Source organism: Myripristis murdjan, chromosome 23 (assembly GCF_902150065.1).
Source record: "Myripristis murdjan chromosome 23, fMyrMur1.1, whole genome shotgun sequence".
In the NCBI taxonomy this organism is placed as follows: domain Eukaryota; kingdom Metazoa; phylum Chordata; class Actinopteri; order Holocentriformes; family Holocentridae; genus Myripristis; species Myripristis murdjan.
The window spans coordinates 6,635,915-6,655,679 of record NC_044002.1 but is presented as its reverse complement, the minus strand read 5'-3'; the positions used below and the strand labels follow the sequence as shown (position 1 = coordinate 6,655,679).

At 43.0% G+C, this 19,765-nt stretch overlaps 2 protein-coding genes across 3 annotated transcripts; one reads left to right on the top strand and one right to left on the bottom strand.

Annotated features, from left to right (window-relative positions):
• The first annotated feature begins 42 nt into the window (after positions 1–42).
• Positions 43–11,060, top strand: nup37 (nucleoporin 37). Of its 2 annotated transcripts, none has more exons than XM_030046244.1 (10): positions 43–240; positions 1,336–1,533; positions 1,627–1,748; positions 4,747–4,819; positions 5,066–5,160; positions 9,679–9,769; positions 10,229–10,410; positions 10,519–10,569; positions 10,659–10,752; positions 10,844–11,060. In XM_030046244.1, the coding sequence occupies exons 2-10, from the start codon at positions 1,378–1,380 to the stop codon at positions 10,955–10,957; spliced, it is 978 nt and encodes a 325-aa protein (XP_029902104.1). In that variant the 5' UTR covers positions 43–240; positions 1,336–1,377; the 3' UTR covers positions 10,958–11,060. The 2 variants fall into 2 exon arrangements, with proteins under 2 accessions (XP_029902104.1, XP_029902105.1); XM_030046245.1 differs by having other exon boundaries at positions 226–347.
• Positions 11,061–14,654: 3,594 nt separating this feature from the next.
• On the bottom strand, positions 14,655–19,571 carry th2 (tyrosine hydroxylase 2). Its single transcript, XM_030045834.1, has 12 exons — positions 19,341–19,571; positions 18,672–18,846; positions 17,185–17,273; positions 17,010–17,077; positions 16,849–16,899; positions 16,593–16,738; positions 16,232–16,367; positions 16,064–16,133; positions 15,909–15,965; positions 15,465–15,560; positions 15,241–15,374; positions 14,655–14,814 (listed from the first exon to the last, which is right to left on the bottom strand). The coding sequence occupies exons 1-12, from the start codon at positions 19,569–19,571 to the stop codon at positions 14,655–14,657; spliced, it is 1,413 nt and encodes a 470-aa protein (XP_029901694.1).
• Positions 19,572–19,765: the final 194 nt, after the last annotated feature.

Below are 19,765 nucleotides of genomic sequence, written 5' to 3'. Positions count from 1 at the left end.
AAATATACCTCTGCTACAAAAAAAACAAGTTTCACGAAAGTTAACGAATAAGTATACTTTGTATTAACGTGAAATACACATTTAAGCGTTATCCAGTGAATGCTATTTCTTTAGCTGTATTATTATAATTAATATTGCCTGAAAGCTCCCCTTACCATTGGCACGGAATGGTATATCCCATTGCGTACCCGGAAGAAGACTGAAAACAACCCTGACCCGCGCACCGTTTGATTCGACAAGGTAGTTTTAAATAAGCTGGTACAAGTATATCAGCTAATGTCGTTTTTCTTTGAGTTTGAATAGACCTCAGTGTGTGGCTGGTATTGACAGAGTTCACCAGCGGACGGGTAAACGCTAGAGCAAGACAAGATAAAGTTTAATGCGTGGCTAATTGCTAACTAGCGGCGCAGTCACGTTAGCACCTTGCCAAATGACAGCTTTCCTGTGACACGATGATATAGACATTTGTATACACGTGTGTGCTGCGGATATGGCCAGCTCATATTCATGCATAGCTCCGTCATTATGTTTGCTGGCCAGAGTATAACCCTGATAGGTGCCAAATTAATTGTTGCTGCATGGCTTGTAACGTTAGTGACCCACTGTCGTCCGTAACGTGGCTGGCGTTACAAGCTTTAACGTAGGCTGCACGAATGAAATGTCACACAGTGTTATCAATCAAAGTAATGCAACTTGGATGTCATTCATCAGCGGCCATGTATTTGTGGCACTTTGTTATCACCACCTGTCCTTGGGAATGTCACAAATCTCTAAATCGGTTACAGCAGTGAGGTGTGGCAACAACAAGCGTCAGAGACAGTATTTCCATATTTCCAATCACTTCAAAGCTTCCATCTTTGTTGTGGACACAGAGGCTTCAGGCTAAGCTATTTGGCTCTCACTGGAGACTAGCTTCATACAAAATAAGTAGCACCTTTTGTTTATGTTAAGTCCTGCCTGGCCTAAATGTTGTTTATATCTATGTTTTCATTAAAATTCAGGACTAGACGTTGTAGATACTTTGCTGTAGGCCTCAGCAGTCGAAAGCTTTACAAAGACCCCAGAGATGATAGAAGGACAAGTCTCTCAACCAGGAATCCCTCTCATTAAATATCATTGATGCACCAGACTTTTCACCATCAGGCTCATCTGTCACAGTTTTATCTGGCATTGGCTCTTTTATATGGCAATGAGTTTGTAAAGAGATTAACTCTTTCTGCTAGAGTATGCATTGCTCTGTTTATTTTCTTTGGTAGTGATAATTTGATTTATTGATCATGTTGAACATGAGATTAATGGTCGTTTTTCTTTATCGTTTTGGTGCGAATGTCACAGTGAAGCCCCTGATCCAAAGCCAGCTGTAGCAGGACACGAAGCATGCAGGACGAATCGAGCCGGTCCGCCAGCTACACCGTGGCCTGCGAGGACTATGTGCATGTGGTAGAATTCAGCCCTTTCAGCTGTGGTACTCCTGTGTCTCTCCTGGCCTATGGAGGAAACCAGTATGTAGTAGTGGGCACCTGCCTCTTCCAGGTAAGAGATGTTTTTTTGACACCCATATTCAGGTGCCTTGTTTACATGACAGCATTTCCTTTGCGATATGAATACAGAGCGTTGTTCCCACAGGAGGAGGACATGGAGGTAGAAGGAGTTGAATTCACTGTGCTTCGTGCTTTCCATCATGAATTGCGTGTTGATGCTCTTGCCTGGAGCCCTGAGTCCCGGCTGGACAGAATACCCACTATCAGGTACTGCTGCTTTATTTCAGGCCACGCCTCTGCATAACACTGCTACATGTGTATTACTATGTTCCTTCACTGTGGCTCATGGTGTGTGGGACATTTATGTTGCCACTGTGGATGCATGTCTGTCTCTGTGAAGACACATTTTTATGAATACAATAACTCAAGGTCAGTAGTACAGACTTGATACTTGCATTACAAGCTCCTTAAATACTGTAGATGAGCTGGGGAGATTTTGGTGCTCCTTAGTGCATAGCTTTGAAGATTTATGCAGGTATTAGTCAGAGGTTTCCAAACTTTTTTTATATCAATGGCCCCCTGTATAGATGCACATCACAGACCCCAAGTTGGAAGTATTTTATCCCACGGTTTGGTGGTAACAAAGGTCAGTATAGGCAAACCATGATCAGACTAGGATCACTATAAATTATGATCAGTACAGTCATCCTCATATATTTCGTTGCTGTTCTAACTTTCAGATAATGTCATAAAAGTTCATTAGTATGTTCCTCCTTTTGCTGTGTCTCCCTTAAACCCTATCAAAAACCCCCCGAGGAACAGTGCAGATTAAGCAGTTTCAAATTGAAGGGGACCCCACCTTGTTATGATACGATAAATAATCATAATTGAATCTCATTTATCAGAAGAATATAACAAAGAAATGCCTCAGGAGTTCAGGACAACTCACCATAACCCCAAATAAGAGCATTTGGCTCCATTATATATGCTTTTTGTGTACATTTGACATCAAAACACTAGAAACACTAGACTGAAGACAGACATTTAAAGTCATACATTAATTCTGTGGGTTATTATTCTTGGCATCAACCTGAGGGGATTTATCCTTCCTCAGCCTCCACCTTAACATTAGTAAACAAAGTGGTGCACCCTCCCATTTGAAACTGCATAGTCTGCCTTGAAGTCACTGAGTTCATCTTAATAGTTGGTTGATGTAGAGATATTTGATAATTAATGATTGCATTGATTGACTTAATTAATTAGTGCATTAGCATAACTGGTTATATTTCATATATCATGGTGATCATGGTGGGGCATCAGTCAGTTCAAGTGCCTCTTGTTATGTAATGGGTTGATCTATCATTGTAATAGGATTAAAAGGTGGCCAGGCATAATTCACTCCCACATTAGTAACCTGACATCCATGTCCTTTAGCGCAACAGGATAATTATTCAATAACATTCTTTTTTTGACCTGAACAAGAGGCAGTTATAGAGAAAGCAGAGCAGCCATGCTGTGTGAGTCTAGCCATCCCTGCCTCCCAGTGTCACACTGCAGCTGCCAGGATGTGAGCCAAGTTATTTCAGGTGGCCTTGGACAGGAGGGAAGTAGCCTAACTGTGGGTTGTTAGAAAGCAAGAGTTTCCTCCTAATTGGAATAGTGGATGGGAAGGTCTGCGGTCCCTGTGGAGGTGTTTAGGCTTGCTGTAATTGAAAGGGAAAGGCAGCGATAATTCCTGGCCTTCTGTGGTTAACTCTGCAGGACCCTCGAGGCAGCCCTGTGACGTGCACACATGTTATTGCGCTGATGGCTGCCCACTCAGGTTCCATCCCTCCCATCGTTTTGCACGTAGCCATGCCTTCCAGGAAAAGTACAATGTTCTCACGGGCGTGCCTGGAGCAGGGGCCTCGAGAAGGGGAGAGGGAGGGAGGGAGGGAGGTTGGGTGGGTGGGGGGCTGAGCTGGGAGGCTGCCACCATCTACCAGGCCAGTAGCCTATGTGATGTCCAGTCAGCAGCCACTTGGATGGAGCCTCTCCTGCAGTCACTCTTCTTCTTCTCTCCTTTCCAACATCAGCTCACAGAAGCTCTTGAAGAGGAGGACACTCTCTAGTTGGTCCTGTTTAAAGAGAGAGTCTCACTCCTCACCTGTTGTTTCGGTGTTCATTTAAAACTCCTCAAGGTTCAAGAGGAGGAACACTCCAACAATCCTCACTCTCATATCTCAAAGCTAGAAACTTTGAAGCCGGTGATGAAGAGGGTGACGTGCTGACTGCAGCAGCTACATTGGCAATAAATGGGTGTGTTTTTGGACACGTAAAAATTTTGCTTGACTTTAAAATCCAAATGACCTTTATGTGTTCCAAACTTGAAAATGTGCCCTCTCTCCAGAGAATTGTCCTGGCTTTTCTGAACAGTTCCATTCTGAGTCAACTTTTCCTTTTGTGTTTTCACTTTATTCTCTGTGGAGTTGTACAGTGGTTGTTACAGTGGTAGGGATAAACTCTTGTCTCCAGTTTCTGGCTATGTGATGAATGCTCCATTTAAGGTCCATTGTTTCAGGGTAACAAAGCTGATATTTAGTGGCATCTTCCTTTTTAATTTTGAGTTATAGATTGTTTTGTATAGGATTATTAGAAATCAGCGAAGAACATCATTTTGACAGAAAAAAGTGTTCCATGCCTTACTCCAATGTGCAAAGCTTATTTGTAGGGTTAGAAGGCCTATCCTAATATAATCTAATCTACTGTAACAGTAATACCCTGAAGCACGTTAAGGGTGTTTGTAGTGACATCATGCCAAATCCATCTGTGCCTGCGACTGAAAACGTGTGAACTGCTGTCTGTTTATTCTGGTGATATGTGTGTGTTTTTCTTGTCATAAGTGAGTTAGTGTAATTGTGTGAATAATTGCAGGCACTGGTATATACTAGGGCTGATTAGAGGGAAAGTCCTCTGCTTGGCTCCGCACAGGTTTTGAACAGAGAAATGCGTAAATGGCGTGAGGAATCTTGTTTTTCTCCATGTTTATCTTAGCGTGCAATTAGAATCTCCCTGGCAGTGTTTCTACAGATCACTGTCCAAGTTTCTACCACACACACTGACACATTCATACAAAAGTGTCAGTCTAGGCAGTTGCAGGCATGTAAGTAGAAAGAGATGTCATCTGTCATTGGATCAATACCCTCTTGCTCTGTTTTGATGTTCTTTCTTTGTTTATTTTTATTCTCTCACTGTCATTCTCTTTTCCTCTCCTCTCTTTCCCCAGATTTTGCACTGCTGCAGCTGACAGAAAACTGCGCCTGTTGACTTCTGATCTTCAGGATAGGCATGAAGTCAAGGTAGTGGAACATCTGGACCACATTGGCCAGAATTGCTCTTGTCAGTTGGCATCAAACTTTCTCTACTTAGCGCTGATATTTGGTACTTAGTGATACAGGAAATGTAGCCGCACAGCTCACAGAGCAGCAGCCAGGGTATTAAGCCTAAGTTTACAATAAGGCAACAGGAAACCAGCACTAAACAGTTTGTTGATCATATGCTTTCCTGTATTTGTTTACATATTGTTTTTGTATGCTGTTGCCTAGGTGATGGAGGGCCACGCCAGCTACATTAACCACTTGGTGTTCGAGCCCACAGAGGGGAAACAAATTGCTTCCGTCAGTGATGACCACACTTGCAGGTCCAAACCATTTTATCCCTGTGTGTGTGTGTGTGTGTGTGTGTGTGTGTGTGTGTGTGTGTTCCCCGCTCCTGATTCTGAGTTCTGTTCTCTGTTAATGGTGCAGAAAGGCCTGACTGTGTTTCCACAGTGAAACCTGATGCTAAGCACAACATGCTCCGGTGTGACTGTGCGTAAGCACACAGCCGCTTTGTAGCTTTTCTAGCTAATTGGTTAAATATGGAAATCCAATTAACTGCAGAGAGATTTTCCTCTCTGTGGGGGCGCTCCTAACAAGGTCCCCAAATTTTCCTTTTCAGTTACAGGTTGAGCAGGGAAAAACTGTGTCAGTAGCCAGGGTCACCTCAGGGACACCCCTCTGCATCAGTGGACTGGGTTCTTGAACAACATACAAACCTGTTTTGCATTACAGGCTCCTGCTGTCTTTTTTTTTTTTTTTTTTTTTATAGAGCAGTCAGCGCCCTCCCATGCTTCACTTTTACAATAGTAAAATGATTTTGAGACTTCTTTCAGAGACTTTAAAAACGTAATTTAAAATTTGATCCAAAGTAGCAAGTAGATGAAGATAGTGGATTCAGTGCTTCTGAGGTTCGGTGAAAGCAGTGCCAATCTGGATTGCTTCAGTGTTTTGTGAAACCTGACAACTGGTTTATTTATCAAGTAATTTTTTCATGTCTGGTGTTTTGCACTTTTGCAGTGTGTCCTTTGCTCAAGACTCTCCTAATCTGTTCAATACCCTGTCCTGCCACAATGCTCTGACATCAAGTCACAGAGAGTGCCTAGAGGCGATCGAGGCCGGAACAGAGGCTGAGACTCTTCCCCTCATATCCACTCTCTTCTCACCCCTCACCGTGCCGTCCAGCCAGAAAAAACAGGGGTGCGCTCCATCTGCTGAAAGATTTAAATTCTGTCATGTTGAGAAAATATGGGACGCCGGAGGAAGACATAGGCAGAACAAGAGGTAGATCAAGTTAGCAGGAGAGGACCTTCCAGTCAGCCCACACAAACTGAACCTCTGATATGAGAGGGGGAAATTGGTCCTGCAAAGAGAGAGTGGGCTTAGTGTGTGGGCACTGGATGCATGCATATGTTTGTCTGTGACCTCCGTGTCATTTGGCTGCATGGTTCTGCAGCAGTTTTATTGAGCTGTCTGTCATCTCTGTCCCCTCCATTTGTGGGAACTCCTCTGCTGTTGTAGCATGTAGCAGAGAGAACAAACCTCACTTTGTCTCTGTTGTCCATCCTCGGGAGTTTACATTTGTCTTACATTCAGTCTTCTGACCAGCTCTTGATATCATGTCATCAGTGTAGCTGTGTGTCTGTGGGGCAATGTGCCACCTAGAGACCACACAGGAGAATTGCAGGTTTCTGAGGGGATTTGGGGTTGACTGAGTTCACCGATGAACTCAGGGCAACACACACCTGCTGTTGCTGCGTTATGTATATGCTTTTAAGTATTTTGTCCTGTTCTCAGTGTTAATCCGATAAAGGCTATATATAATATACACTGTGTTTTCTTGCTCCGTGGTGTTGTGGAATGGAAACGAATTATAGCAGCTAGATATTTTATCTGTACCGCTAACCTATCTTTTATGCCATAAACCAAGCTTGAGTTACTTTTTTTTGTTTTGTTCTCTTTTTTTTTGTTAGGCAGTGCAAGGAGATCTCCACATTGGCCTGAACTGTGGGGAAACATGCCAATCCAATAAAAATGACAAATGACTTTAATAATTGTTTCAACAGTTCAACTGTGTGATTTTTAAAGATGTTAAAACTAAAATGTTGAGCAGGTCGAGTTAGGAGAGTTGCTGATGCGGTGGTGATGAAGGTCGGAGGAAGGACATTGTGCACCTCAACCTGGACTGCCCTGTGAGGTGCAGGGATAGGATTATTGTTTGACTTGTCCAGTTCTCGCTCTCCGGAGAGTCACCACGATTATTTACTCTGCTCTCCACAATAAACCAGATCACACGGTGCTAATGGCATTTCCCGTTTCCTTCACTTTTGGGAAAACATTGACAAACCGTAACGCTCCAGCCTCACTGTTTTCTCACTTAGTTAATACAGTAGAGGACTTCAAATGCCCTCTCTCCTTTCAACTCTGTTGTACATGGAAGCGGAGTGTTATTGCTCGATGTAGTGTTATGCAATTACACGGTGCTTTATCAGAGGCGGTCGCTCGTGTTTTTGTGTCTCATGCCTTTCACCTCGTTCGGCAAAGGTTATGTTTTGTTGGGGAGTCGCTGCTCTCCATTTGAAGGGCAGAGTGGTTGACCACAGTTTGGCCGATGGTGGTGTAGCGTGCAATTGAGCTCTGCTTGGCTAGTGGTCTGAAAGAAGAGGGTTTAGTCGTTGTTTTGCTGGTGTGGTCTGAGGGTTTTTTTTTTTCTCTTCAGCCTCACTCTTGCTCCATGGTGGAGGCTCTGGCTGAGTCTGCACATAGGCAAAGGAAAGAAGTCCAGAGAGCTTCGACAGGGCTCTATCTCCTGCAGGAGGCAGGAAAAGTTGAGTGTTTACTGAGGTCTTCATCTGAGAACGGGCATATTCTCCCCAACATTGCAATGCTGATGACATTAATCTGTCCAACAACACACTTTGATGGTCTGCGAAGATCCTCTTTTGGCTTTATTACGTGATGTCTCCTGCATGACCTCATCAGTCAGCGCCCTCCCATGCTTCACAATCATTTGTATTATTCCCAGAAACACTTGCAGCCCCGTCATCCCCACCTTTGCTTTTGGTTCAGTGGATCGTTAGGGTTGTGTGCAAAGGTATTCAAGTTCAGATGTGGTTAACCATAGATCCTGGTCTCAGGAGCCACAGTTCTCTACATCTATGTGATTTATTACATCCGCGTGCATGTTTGCACAGTGTTTCTCAGCTGCTTTTGCTATCATAGGTCATATGTAGTTGTAGAATTGACCATTATTTTAGGAAAGAAGTGATTACACCGAAAAAACATATAATTATTTGATTGGTCATGCCCAATGCATCACCCCTGCACAAAGCACGTGTGAGTAGAGCTTTGATTGTTGACTGGTGTTCTGCAACCCTTCTGTTTCATTTGCATAAAACAGGATGCTGTGCAACTCCTCTCTGTTGCTCTTCCTGCTTTCCACTGCTCTTCCTGATGTGCATTCTGCTGCCCTCCCTGTACTCTACAGAAAATGAATGGCAGCGGGCCGCCCACAGTGAAACATTTGCTGTAATGTGAGTGGAGCGTAACGCCTGACTCAGGCTCGGGTGATGTTTCCCCACTGCCTCTGCTATCATAGCTCACTGTAATGTGAGTCTGGCGTTTTCCCCGGAATAAGAGTCCAGCATAAGCCTGTCTGTCTTCACAGCTCAGGGCCCAGATCCGAGAAACGAGCCCTTTTCCCTGGAAGTGAATGAAGATTCTGTATATCACTTACTCACAACTGGCACAAGTGGGATAAATTAGGGACAAACATGAACTTGGATGAAAATGCATCGTCTGTCATTACCCCATTCTGTGCTACAGGACTCCATTAATAGGGTGTCCTGTATTGAACTGCAAGCTTGAGGAAAAGTTAAGCCAGAATTCTGTGCATGTGGAGGAAGCGTCAGAGACAGATGTCTTAGTGCCTCCAGCTTTCAGTAGTTGGTAAGCGTTTGACCTTATGTCTATTAGCATTAAGACATCCAATATGCTACCTTCTGCCTCTTGGATTGTGGACTGTGTAGGTTGTTCTTGGTTTTGTACTACCATCAAAGAAACACTGGGAGGCCACATATTTCAGGTATGAAGGTGGTAGCAAGATGTCTTTACTGTGTGCACTCAGATGGTGTCTAGACTGATGCTATTTTTAGAGCAGTGCTTGCCAACCCTATATATGTAGAAGATTTAGAGGTCATTCAATTTATCTTGGTTTTAAAAACAAAAGAGGTTCATGTACTAAGTTGAATGAGTCTGTGACTTTTTGTTAGCCCCGCCACAATAATCATACCAGTTTGATGCAGAGATGCACAGAGCTCGAAAATAATTTCACAGATTCTGAGCAAAAAGTTCTCACAAGAGCTATAAGCTTATATTCCTTATTTTTCTATTTGTATTTGTTTATTTATAAGGATCCCTGTTAGCTTTACATGTCAGACATTTTCGTGCGGTCCCAGGTATCGTTAACAAAAAAATAATAACTTTTGCATATTGCAGATATTCCACTAATACTGCTAAATTTAGAGTAAAATGTAGTCAAACTAGACTACTAGAACTTTTCCCCCTATATTGCAGATGGCACGGCCCTCACATAAAAAATGTGCTGTTAGTGTCTCTGACAGCTTATTTCTTTTAAAGGCGTCTACAGGTCTTGGTTTCTAACACAGCCTTCCTTTCTTATGTGGACATGTTATCAAAGCTGACATTTAAGAGAAAACATAGCCCTAACTTCTGCCATTTTTTTTTCTTCTCCACCTGTCTGATCAACCATACTTTGATGTGTTGCTGTCAATTTCCATTCTCATCTTAATTCATACATCTTATGTTATGTGTGTTTACAGGGTCTGGGATCTGGATGGCAATGAAAACACCACACTCAGACTTCGCTCCCCTGGTGTCAGCGTGTGCTGGCATCCAGAGGAGGTCTTTAAGGTGAGAGGAGGGTTCATCACAACATCAAGTATGTTTACTGCACATGTGCTGTTTATTTCAGGTACCAGCTCATAGCTTCAAAAGAGGAGTTTATATGTAACTATGTAACATATTCCAGTCACAAATATCACTGTGTATATAACTTGACAGATTACTAATGCCATAGCAACATAGCTACAAGAAGAAGTAAACAGGATCCAAAAACCAACGGAAATGGTACAAAGATGTTTATAGTTCTTCTGTTGCTATCTTGGCAAAGTGTCATATGCCAACTTTCACATTTGGTTTCTTAAAATTTCCTCTTGTAAACAGCATATGGAGCTAATTGTGTCAACTCTTAAATGGGATAACATAATGACATGCATGTAAATGCACTTATTGTAGCAATAACATTATTGCAAACCCTATATATAACTCACTGTATTGATGCTAAATATGAACACCCGCTCTCTTCTCTAGTTAATGGTGGCAGAGAAGAAGGGGACAATTCGCTTCTATGACCTGGTTACCCAGCAGGCCATTCTGTCTCTGGACTGTGGCCAGTCACCTCTCATGTCGGCTGACTGGTGCCTCACCAATACTATCAAAGTCGGTGCTGTGGCAGGCAACAACTGGCTCATCTGGGACATTACCCGCTCCAGGTGACTGGGGGAGAAGTGGTGCAGTGCTGGTGCTGCTTGACGTGTTGAGTTGGGTTGTTGGCACACAATAGGGTGGGTTGCATTAAAACTTGTTTTTATCCTCCGCAGTTACCCTCAAGAAAAAAGACCAGCCCACATAGACAAAGCACGGTTGTTCAAGTAAGAAAATCTTCAAAACAACTGTCCTTAATTATAAATGGTTGTAGCGTGTAAGAGTTGCAGTTGAAGAGATGTTGTTATTCACTCAGGTGGTCTCGAGCCAATGAAAACCTCTTCTCCACCACTGGATGTCCAGGGAAGATCAGTAGTCAGTTACTCATCCACCATCTTGGTCACCCACAGGTCAGCCTGTTGCCTGCGTCAGAACTTGAACATTTTCTTGTGAATTTTCTCGATTGCTTGCGTCTGATGTCATATGCTGATGTCATTGCAGCCAGTGATGCTTGGATCAGCCTCAGTGGGAGCGGGACTCAGCTGGCACAGGACACTCCCTCTCTGTGTGATTGGCGGCGACAGGAAGCTTTTATTTTGGATGACTGAAATGTAGTCATCTTGTACAGTACTTTCCATGATGTGTAAGAGTTGTACAGATTTTCAACACCAGGTCCTCTATTTCTATTCTAGTGCACAATAAAATATTTTTGTGAGTATCTGCTGAGTTTGCACGTACTTTAATGGAAACTGGCTGCATGCTTGAAGTTTGTTCTTTTTATTTTTGAGTGCCACCTCAGGCCAAAGGGAGATAAACAGCAAGTGGGTCTGGTTTCTCTGAAGAGCCCGTTTTTCTTTTCTCTGAAGAGTTATATCAGTCGTTTATAATGATGTCCTGCCAAGAGAGCTGTAGTTCAAAGGAATGTGTCATCCCAGTGGTGCCAACATACCACCCCACCAGTCAACGTGATCATTCTACAGGTGCTTTCTCTCCATCTGTCTCTGACTTTCTCACCATCCATGACAGACAATGAATCATACAATGCATGTATCTTCATAGCTTGTATTCCAACTGCAGTGCAGTACAGAAAGCCGCACAGGATCTGTAGAATGAGGAGCAGTAGGAGCTCTGGCCACTTTCCAGTTATTGGATAAACCCTGACAATGAGGTGCGGGGAAATGATCTGTGTGTAATCATAGAATAAGCTGTTGAGAGTGGGGCATTTCAGGCCAGAACCAAGTGCATGGCAGGCCAAATGAGTTGTTAGCCAGGATGCAGTCTGATAAAGAGATGTGCATCACCTTGCTGTATACATGAATAATTGTGAATGGCCTACAGACCAAACATGGAAGACGAGGAATCGTTTGCCGGAAGCTTGTAGTGGCCTAAGGCAAAACAAGGACTCATTGTGCTGTCACAGAATGCTGTGTGTTAGAAAACCACCATCTCCATTTCAAGCCAGTTATACACTCACTAAGCTACAGAAGGCACTCATTTAATTAACTTGATCATGAATCATTCTAGATGACAGCCGATCACTTGTTTACACAGATGTACTTAATCTTCAGGGGTGCAGTGTTGAAAAGAGATGCATTCATATCCAGAGACATTGTGCTTTATTAATGTATGTGTTAACTGAAATACTACAATGTAATGTACAGGGATGGCTGTGAGAGAGTGGGGCAGGTACAGGGCATACAGACCTCTACTCTTTCAGAGCGGTTTGTCAACCCTGTATATGTCTTGGACGGGACACACAAACCACCATCCACAATCATAACATGCTACCGCTCTCCTTGTCCACTCATTTTGTTTGAACAAGTCCAATGTGGTCTCTACTCTGCGTTTGCTGTGCTAGGAACAAGTGGTGCTGGAGCAGCTGCATAGAACAGAGGACATCACTGTCAGAGTAAGGAGCTGCCATTTTCATCTTTACACACACGGAACAGTTTCCAAAGGGTATAAAAAGCTCTTAGAGGGCATTAGAATTGCTAACTGAGACAACACGTTCTCAGAAACATGAGTCATGACTCTCTTGATCAACAGTGTCTCTGCAAATCACAGTGACTCAAGGACACCACCTGATGGTCAATGAATAGAATAGCATCAAGATTTAGTTCCATCATATCTGTGAAAACACTGGCATAATTGCTTCATCATATGATCCTCTTTGGAGGGTTTTTTTTTTTTTTTTTTTAAACCATTGTTTGCCCATTTTTCCTGGAAACACCACCTCAGATGTCATTGCTGCAGACCCTCATGTTACCTTTGATATAAACTGAATGGAGCCATTGTGCCTTGCAAACAGTTTGATCTCTTGTGGTGGTGTGATAACAAACTGTGAAATGGATGAAAGGGAGATCAGACAGTCTTAAACTCTTCACCACTTTCTCCTAATCTCCTCCTTTTCGGCTAATTCTTCTACAGCCCTGCCAACTAAAGCCAGGGCTCAAGAAAAGGAGAGCAAATAAAAATAATGAGGAGCATGATATGAGGGGAAACAAAGACAGAGATTAGAGCTCTTTGAGGCTGGACTTTGATTTAATCTCATGGCTGTTTTGTTGTGCGGGGCTTTCCCAGAATGAAGTGATTATGTTGATGCTGATGAGTACAAAGAGTCCGTCAAAAAGTACTCCCATCACCACTGACTGAGTGCAATTCATTGATCATCTTGATATGCCTGACACATGCTTTGGCAGCTGTAAATTGGATTCAGCATATTTTCAGAGCCCACAGTGTTATAAATCACCTGATTTCACTTACATCTTCTGGATCTTTCTCTTTTGAGTCCTCAGGCCCGAGGACACAGTGAACTTCATGACCCTGCTTCCAGCCAGCAGGACATTTCCAAGCCAAGGTAGGGATGGCCATGACATCAACAAAGGAAACACTTATGGTTGGAGGCAGGATGATACAGCGTTTGGGATTTGCGGCGAGTATTGCAAAGCACAAGAATCTAGCTGGATCCCTTACTAGTCATCTTGTTGCCATGGCAACCTGCTTTTGTTTAGGGCTCAGCAGATTTGGGTCCTGGCAGTGGTTTCACGGGGATTTGTGGATTTGAGTGTGCTGGATGTAGAATGAGATACTAGAAATTATTAAGTGTGTGACTTCTGGTTGGAGAGAGTGGATGTGTGTGTGTGTGTGTTTCTGCACACAAGTCAAGCAGTAGATCACTCTTTCCCCCGCTCACTTTCTCCCTCTCTCCTCCACACTCTCCACACACAATTTTCTCTACTCTGCAAACAGAGAGGCTTGGGTTTCCCTGGGAGGCCGGAGCAGGCTTGATTTACTGTACAGTGGAATTATGGGAAGGGAAGGATTCCCACACAAGGTGGCCGAACGGAGGCTTTGCCAGCCACCGTGTTCATCGTGAAGCTTTATGAGTCCTGCAGATGGGGGTGATTTGTCTGTTCAAGGGAAAGGCTTTGACAAATACACTTCTGACGTGCACTGTCACATTGATGTGGAGCTCAAGCGCTGGACATCCCTCAAAACCGTGAAGGCCAAACATGAACAAAAAAGAAACAGAAAGAGAAATACAGAAGAGCATCTGTCAGCAGTGCAGCCTTACTGACCGTGCTGTGGTCTACTGTGAGGTCCCAGTGACCTGGCCCTACTGATGTGCTGGGCCTCAGTGCTGGCTCCGGCCTTGACCAGCAAAGGGAACATGATACTTAAATCATTCATAATTAGCTCCTTCCCTTTGCTTAATAACACATGAAGATAAATGGGTTCCAAGAATTTTCCAAATGGAAATACTTGGTTTGGAATTAGAAGCTAGAAGGTGGCCTGCAGGCCCTACATTGTAGTGGTCCAGTCTCTCTCCCTTTCCTTCTGGTTGCTTGTTGTGGCACGCATGGCAAAACAACACCTTATATGCATCACACATGCACTCTTCTGTGTCGTTAAAACACCAAAAACAGCGCATTCTCACTGTTTTGCACCTTTATATGCAGTATGGCTGTATGTTTTTCTGTAATTTCCCATGCTATATTAATGATTCATTCACCCAATCACTCATTTTCCATGACATGCAGTGATGTCCTTGTGAAAACTTCTTGAAAATAAAACCTTTATTTTTTTTTATATTCTCTTCACATTACAATATACAAACCAATGAATGGTCCTACGATACAACGTGAACCTCATAGGCCTAAATATATCTATCTTGTGATTTTTCTGTGTTTTTCAAGTCAGTCATCAGAGTGTTTCCCAAAGAGTGTTTACGTAGGCCAGATGTTCAACCTTGTGCTTTCACGTCTCAGTCTGCATGACTTCCTCGGAAGAAAATCTGTTTATGGCCTGAAAATCACCCCAGCTTCTCCAAAGCACTGTGAAGGATCTTCAGGTCTTCTCTCATTTGGCTCAGGGCGTTCTGGATCTTGCTGGACTGATCCAAGACCTCTATGCTGCAGGTATACGGGTCATAGCGCACAGAGAAGGGGCGCTTGATTGTTGCAGAGTACCTCCTGTGGGAGTGAATGGAGGTACAGGCTTAGTATGCATGAGGTTGTGCACTTCGGTAGTGGACGGATGCACATATACAAACACAGAGACAGACAATGTGTAAGACAGTAAGTTCTATGATTAGATATCCAACATTTAGGAAAAGTGACACTTTTAAAAAAAGAGTGAGAATTAAAGGACATTTTCATTCGTTTGAAAGGCATAGGGCATCTAAAAACACTGTCTAACTTCATTTGAAGGATGACTATAGGTTGAGAACATTCTATGATCCGTGGCCTATGTAACCCTTTCAAAACCCCACTATAAAAATGCAGAAATATATCGTGGTCAATCTAATAAAGTTATTCATTCTGTTCTTAGTTCCCAAAAAGTTTTGTGTGATGCAGGATTTCAGCTCAACATTGATACACTCTTCATAAAGTATATACCTCAGCTTAATCTTGGCATCCTCAAAGCTCTCAGACACAAAGTAAACAGGCTGGTAGGCCTGGTCCTGATAGGGCTGGACGGCAGTCTCCTCCGGGTTGAATGGCTTGTACTCTGGCTCATTAGACAGAGCATACTAGAAGAAAAGACAAAGACTGTTGCTATAACATACTAAATGTGATAATATGATCAAGATCTCTGCCTGTGTGATGAGAGAAAAACTCACAACAAGCTCTCCATAGGAGGACAGGAGTCCAGCACCGTAAGCTTTCACTGTCCCATTCTGCTTACAGAGTCCAAACTCCACAGTGAACCAGTACAACTGTGAGGGAGAGGACAACAGGAGAGGAGGTGACCATCATGTTCAAAGCCTCCGGCAGGGAAGACAGTTAAACACCATGTGTAATCATTTACTTTTGTCACTAGATGGCATTAAAGATCCATTTTCTGCACAGATAAACAAGAGCCTGCGATTCCCTTTTAGGTTAGTAATAAATTAAAATAAGTATTCTTCTGACATTTGAGTTGAAATTGTTTTATTTTCCCTCTTTTTCAGCTCTGTGCATGTCTTCTCATTTTCAATCCACTTCAATAACATTTGCAGAATTTTCACCAGGTCTTACTGACAGCTGGGGGTGTCTAATTTTGACAACACAAACATGACTCTTACTGTTGACAGTTTCTCAATGTCCTCATCTGATGCTCCAAGTGAGGCAAGGCCAATCTCCTGTGAATGTTAAAACTGGTGAGTGTTACAGGTGCCACTTATTTAAACTCCAGCTATGCTAAATCAATGGAAAAAATAAAAACATGCAGTAAAGTTACCTGGGAAAACTGGGCAAATTCTTTATCTGCCAGCATGGGGATATGGCCCAGTAGTTCATGACAGCAATCACTGTTGGGATACATTCAGTAGAAAGTGAATAACGGGTAAAGTTGCTGAATGCAAAGCAAAGTAAACGGCGATTGATCCCAAGTGTTGCGGTGACTCACGGCTCGGGGGAGTGCATGGGTGCCGAAGAATGGCGGATGTACTGGGTGCACTGAAACACCCGAAAGGCCAGACTCGCTAGGAAGTCTCTGGCTGACAGCAGGCCGGCTACTGGACGCAGCTGGAAGCCTGTTTTCCCTGGAGACGGACAGAGAGAGGGGAGCAACACTGTCAAACATAATAAAATAGAGTTCAAAGAAAGCGGGATTTTGCACTGTATGGGATCACACTGATTTGCTACTCATTTGTGTGCATAAACAGATACATAGGATCCTTGTGATACAGTTAGTAGTGAATCTCTCATTCATTTGGATGTTTTCTTGATCTGTAAGGGCCTCATTCTGCTTCATCTGTCCCTCTCACCTTTTAGGAAGGCAGAAACCTCTCGGAGCTGAGGGATCTTCTCCTCTCCGTAGCCACACTCCCTCTCCAGCTGCTGCAGAGCATCCAGGAACTGCCTGCAGGCCAGGCTCGGGTAGATACTCCGCAATGTCTTGTAAACTTCCCTCCTTATAACAAGACAAGACAACACTGTCACATTTTCCAGATTTTTGGTGGAATCATCCATTATGCATCTACCATCATGTATGATATGTAGGACTGCTGAGTTCAGTCTCACCATGTGGATATTTCTTCTGCCGTGTACTCCACTATGGGCAGTGGGTCCCCCCTGCGACAAACACAGTTCATGTTATTAAAAAAAAATTGTGATGTTGCTTAAGGTTGCATGAACGTGAAGGCAGATGGACTTGCCAAGATTTATTTTGTAAAATGACTCACTGTTTGTAGTTAAAGGCAAGCTCAGTGATGAAAGCCCTCCTTTTTCTGTATTCTGGATCACTGAAGCCCTGCAAAAGAGATGTACGGGAAAAAACTTGAATACTAATCTACCAAGTATGATAAAGTAGCAGATAGTTAAACCATGAAGTTTTGTAAGAAAAATGGAAATACTCACTGGGTGTTCCTCGTCCATGTCTGGATCAAATTTTGTTATTAAAAGGTTGCATCTGTCCAGATCTTTTATCTGTCTGGGAAACCAGGGAACTGTGATGTGGACACAAGAAAAAAAAAAATAGTTTTTTTTTTTTTTTTTTTTTTTCATAATAGGCCTCCTTGAATACCATGGTAATAATATGCCTAATGAAAAATGGAAAGACCATTCACTGACTGAATGAATGTTAGGCCTGGAGGCACCATGCATTTTTATTATTTTAGATGTGAAGCACCTCTATGAGCTCTGTGAGCTCTAGCTCACTCACTCACTCAGAGATTACATTAGCCATATGTGTGCTCCGCTTGGACACTGTAGTGGCTGCTGGCTATTATGGGAATCGTACAACTGTGGTGGAAAATAACAAGAAAAGAGTTGTTTGATTTCCTCCAAAAAGGTTGCATGACTTCTTGTTCATATTGGCATAATCCACTTTGTTGGCATTGGTTAATGTGTGAAAGTGTTATTTTGGGAGCTGTTTTGCTATGGAAGTGAATGAAGAGATAGAAATACAGCATTGTGGATTAGCAGGCCAGGGGAGCACAGAGCAACTAATGAGGAGATTTCACCAGCATGTGGACTCATAATCACACCCAGGAAACTATCCAACCCAACTCCCACTCATAGGTGCTTCACATCTTGTGACAAGCTTTACACTTGGTATTGATGCATTTAAGACAGATTGTGATCCATCGCCTCCTCCCTGAGGTGGTCAAGGTCGCATTGTGACCACTTTGAACATACACTCAGTGTCCATTTTATCAGGTCCATCTGTACAGTCTAATGCAGCCCAATACAATAACTCTACCATAAATTCTACCTTTTAACAAAGTTTGTAACGTTCAGGTTGTGTTGACATTGTGGAGTGTAAATTTAATTCTCTGTTTATTATTTAGGTTGTAGTTTGCAGAGGTCTTGTACTGGACTACATTATATTTAAGTGTGTTTCTAATTTTTTGTCCTCCCTATTTATATACATGCGGGGGGACAGAATAGTGGAAACACCTCTCAATAAAATGTAGTCTGTACAACAGCAACACTAACTATGATGCCAAACAGAACTGAATGAACACCTCTATTACTGTGACAAAGAGAAAACCTGGGTTCACGTTGTATTGTCTCACGTTGTTGAGACAATACAACAGTTTATTATTATCGTTATTGTTATGTTTGATATAGCGGTGTGACCATGTTTCCCCTCCATCTCTCTCTGCTGCCACATCAAAACACACCATTGCGTGCTCCATAGAAATTGGTGGTATAGAATTGGTGGTAATTGATCTCTCGCATTATCTTATATTCTGTCCAAGAGCAGTGCCTTCTAAATTATGAAAATGCAAACAAGAGTGAAACTTTCATCTCATCTACAGTTTGCTCTTTGTCACTCAAAGTGTCCTACGAGTCTTAATCTGATAATGAGTCTGAATATGAGACTATTTTCATATAATTGCCTTTCTCCTCTGGGACAGTGCGAACATCGTCGGCCACTCTCTTCAGGGAGTTGATGAAGATGTCCAGGTCGGAGCTGTGCACCTCACACCTCATGAAGAAGTCCAGCTCCGTCGTGCTGTTTTTGGACCTCTTCCCCGGCCGACTCTCCACATGTAGGAGTTTAGCCTCAAACGTCTGAGAGGAGACGGGCCAACAAGCAATGAAGCAAGTAATCCATAAACAAACAAACAAACAAACAAATAAAACAGACACACAATAAAACTTCATTCTAATGCACGCTTTGCGATTTATTGGTCTAGCTATTTGTTTGACATCGTGGATTTTATTTAGGTGGGCTATGGCAAAGTGTGGTGCTTTTATACTGACGTATTTCATTTTTAATTAAAACAATAATAATTTTGCTTGAAAGTAGCATTTCAATGGGAGAATGAGTGACAGTCGCATCAGGACCAGGCTTCCCATCTGTGCGCGTTTGGACTGAATGGACTCAATTACATCCTATCCAATACGTTATCAGCAAAATTTAGTTTCTTTATTTTCTTTATTAACAGATTTCGACGTTTTTCTGACAACTGATGTCAGAGATGTGAGCATCACCCTTTAATTATTATTCATTGTTATTTTATGTAGCCTATCTATTTTGGACAAAACAGACTCTTTTTGCTTACCTCAAATATTTTCCCAGTTTTGAAGAATCCCACATTCTTCTCATTGCTAAGGGCGAACAGGATATTGACTGTGACTCTGCCGTCCCGCTCCTCGAACACGAAGCCGTCTCCGCACCTGGAGGGCCCCGGGGACGAGCAGGGGCCGCTGCTGCGCTCCCGCCGGGCGTCCTCGATCAGACTCTGCTTCCTTCCAGTGAGCGGCCCATTCTGCAGCCCGCTGTCTGTCTTCATGGATGGTCCGTGTCGGATGCGCACTGACTTGAGGCTGTCTGGGGAGCGAGCTGGACGTGCCAGCGGCGCGGCGCACAGGTTTAAATACCGTGCCATCTGAATTATTTATGGAAATGAGTTTGCGCAAATCCGTGCGTCTGTTTCTTTTAGGGTTGTTTTGCGTCATGATATGAGCCTTCATGCTCTTTATGGAA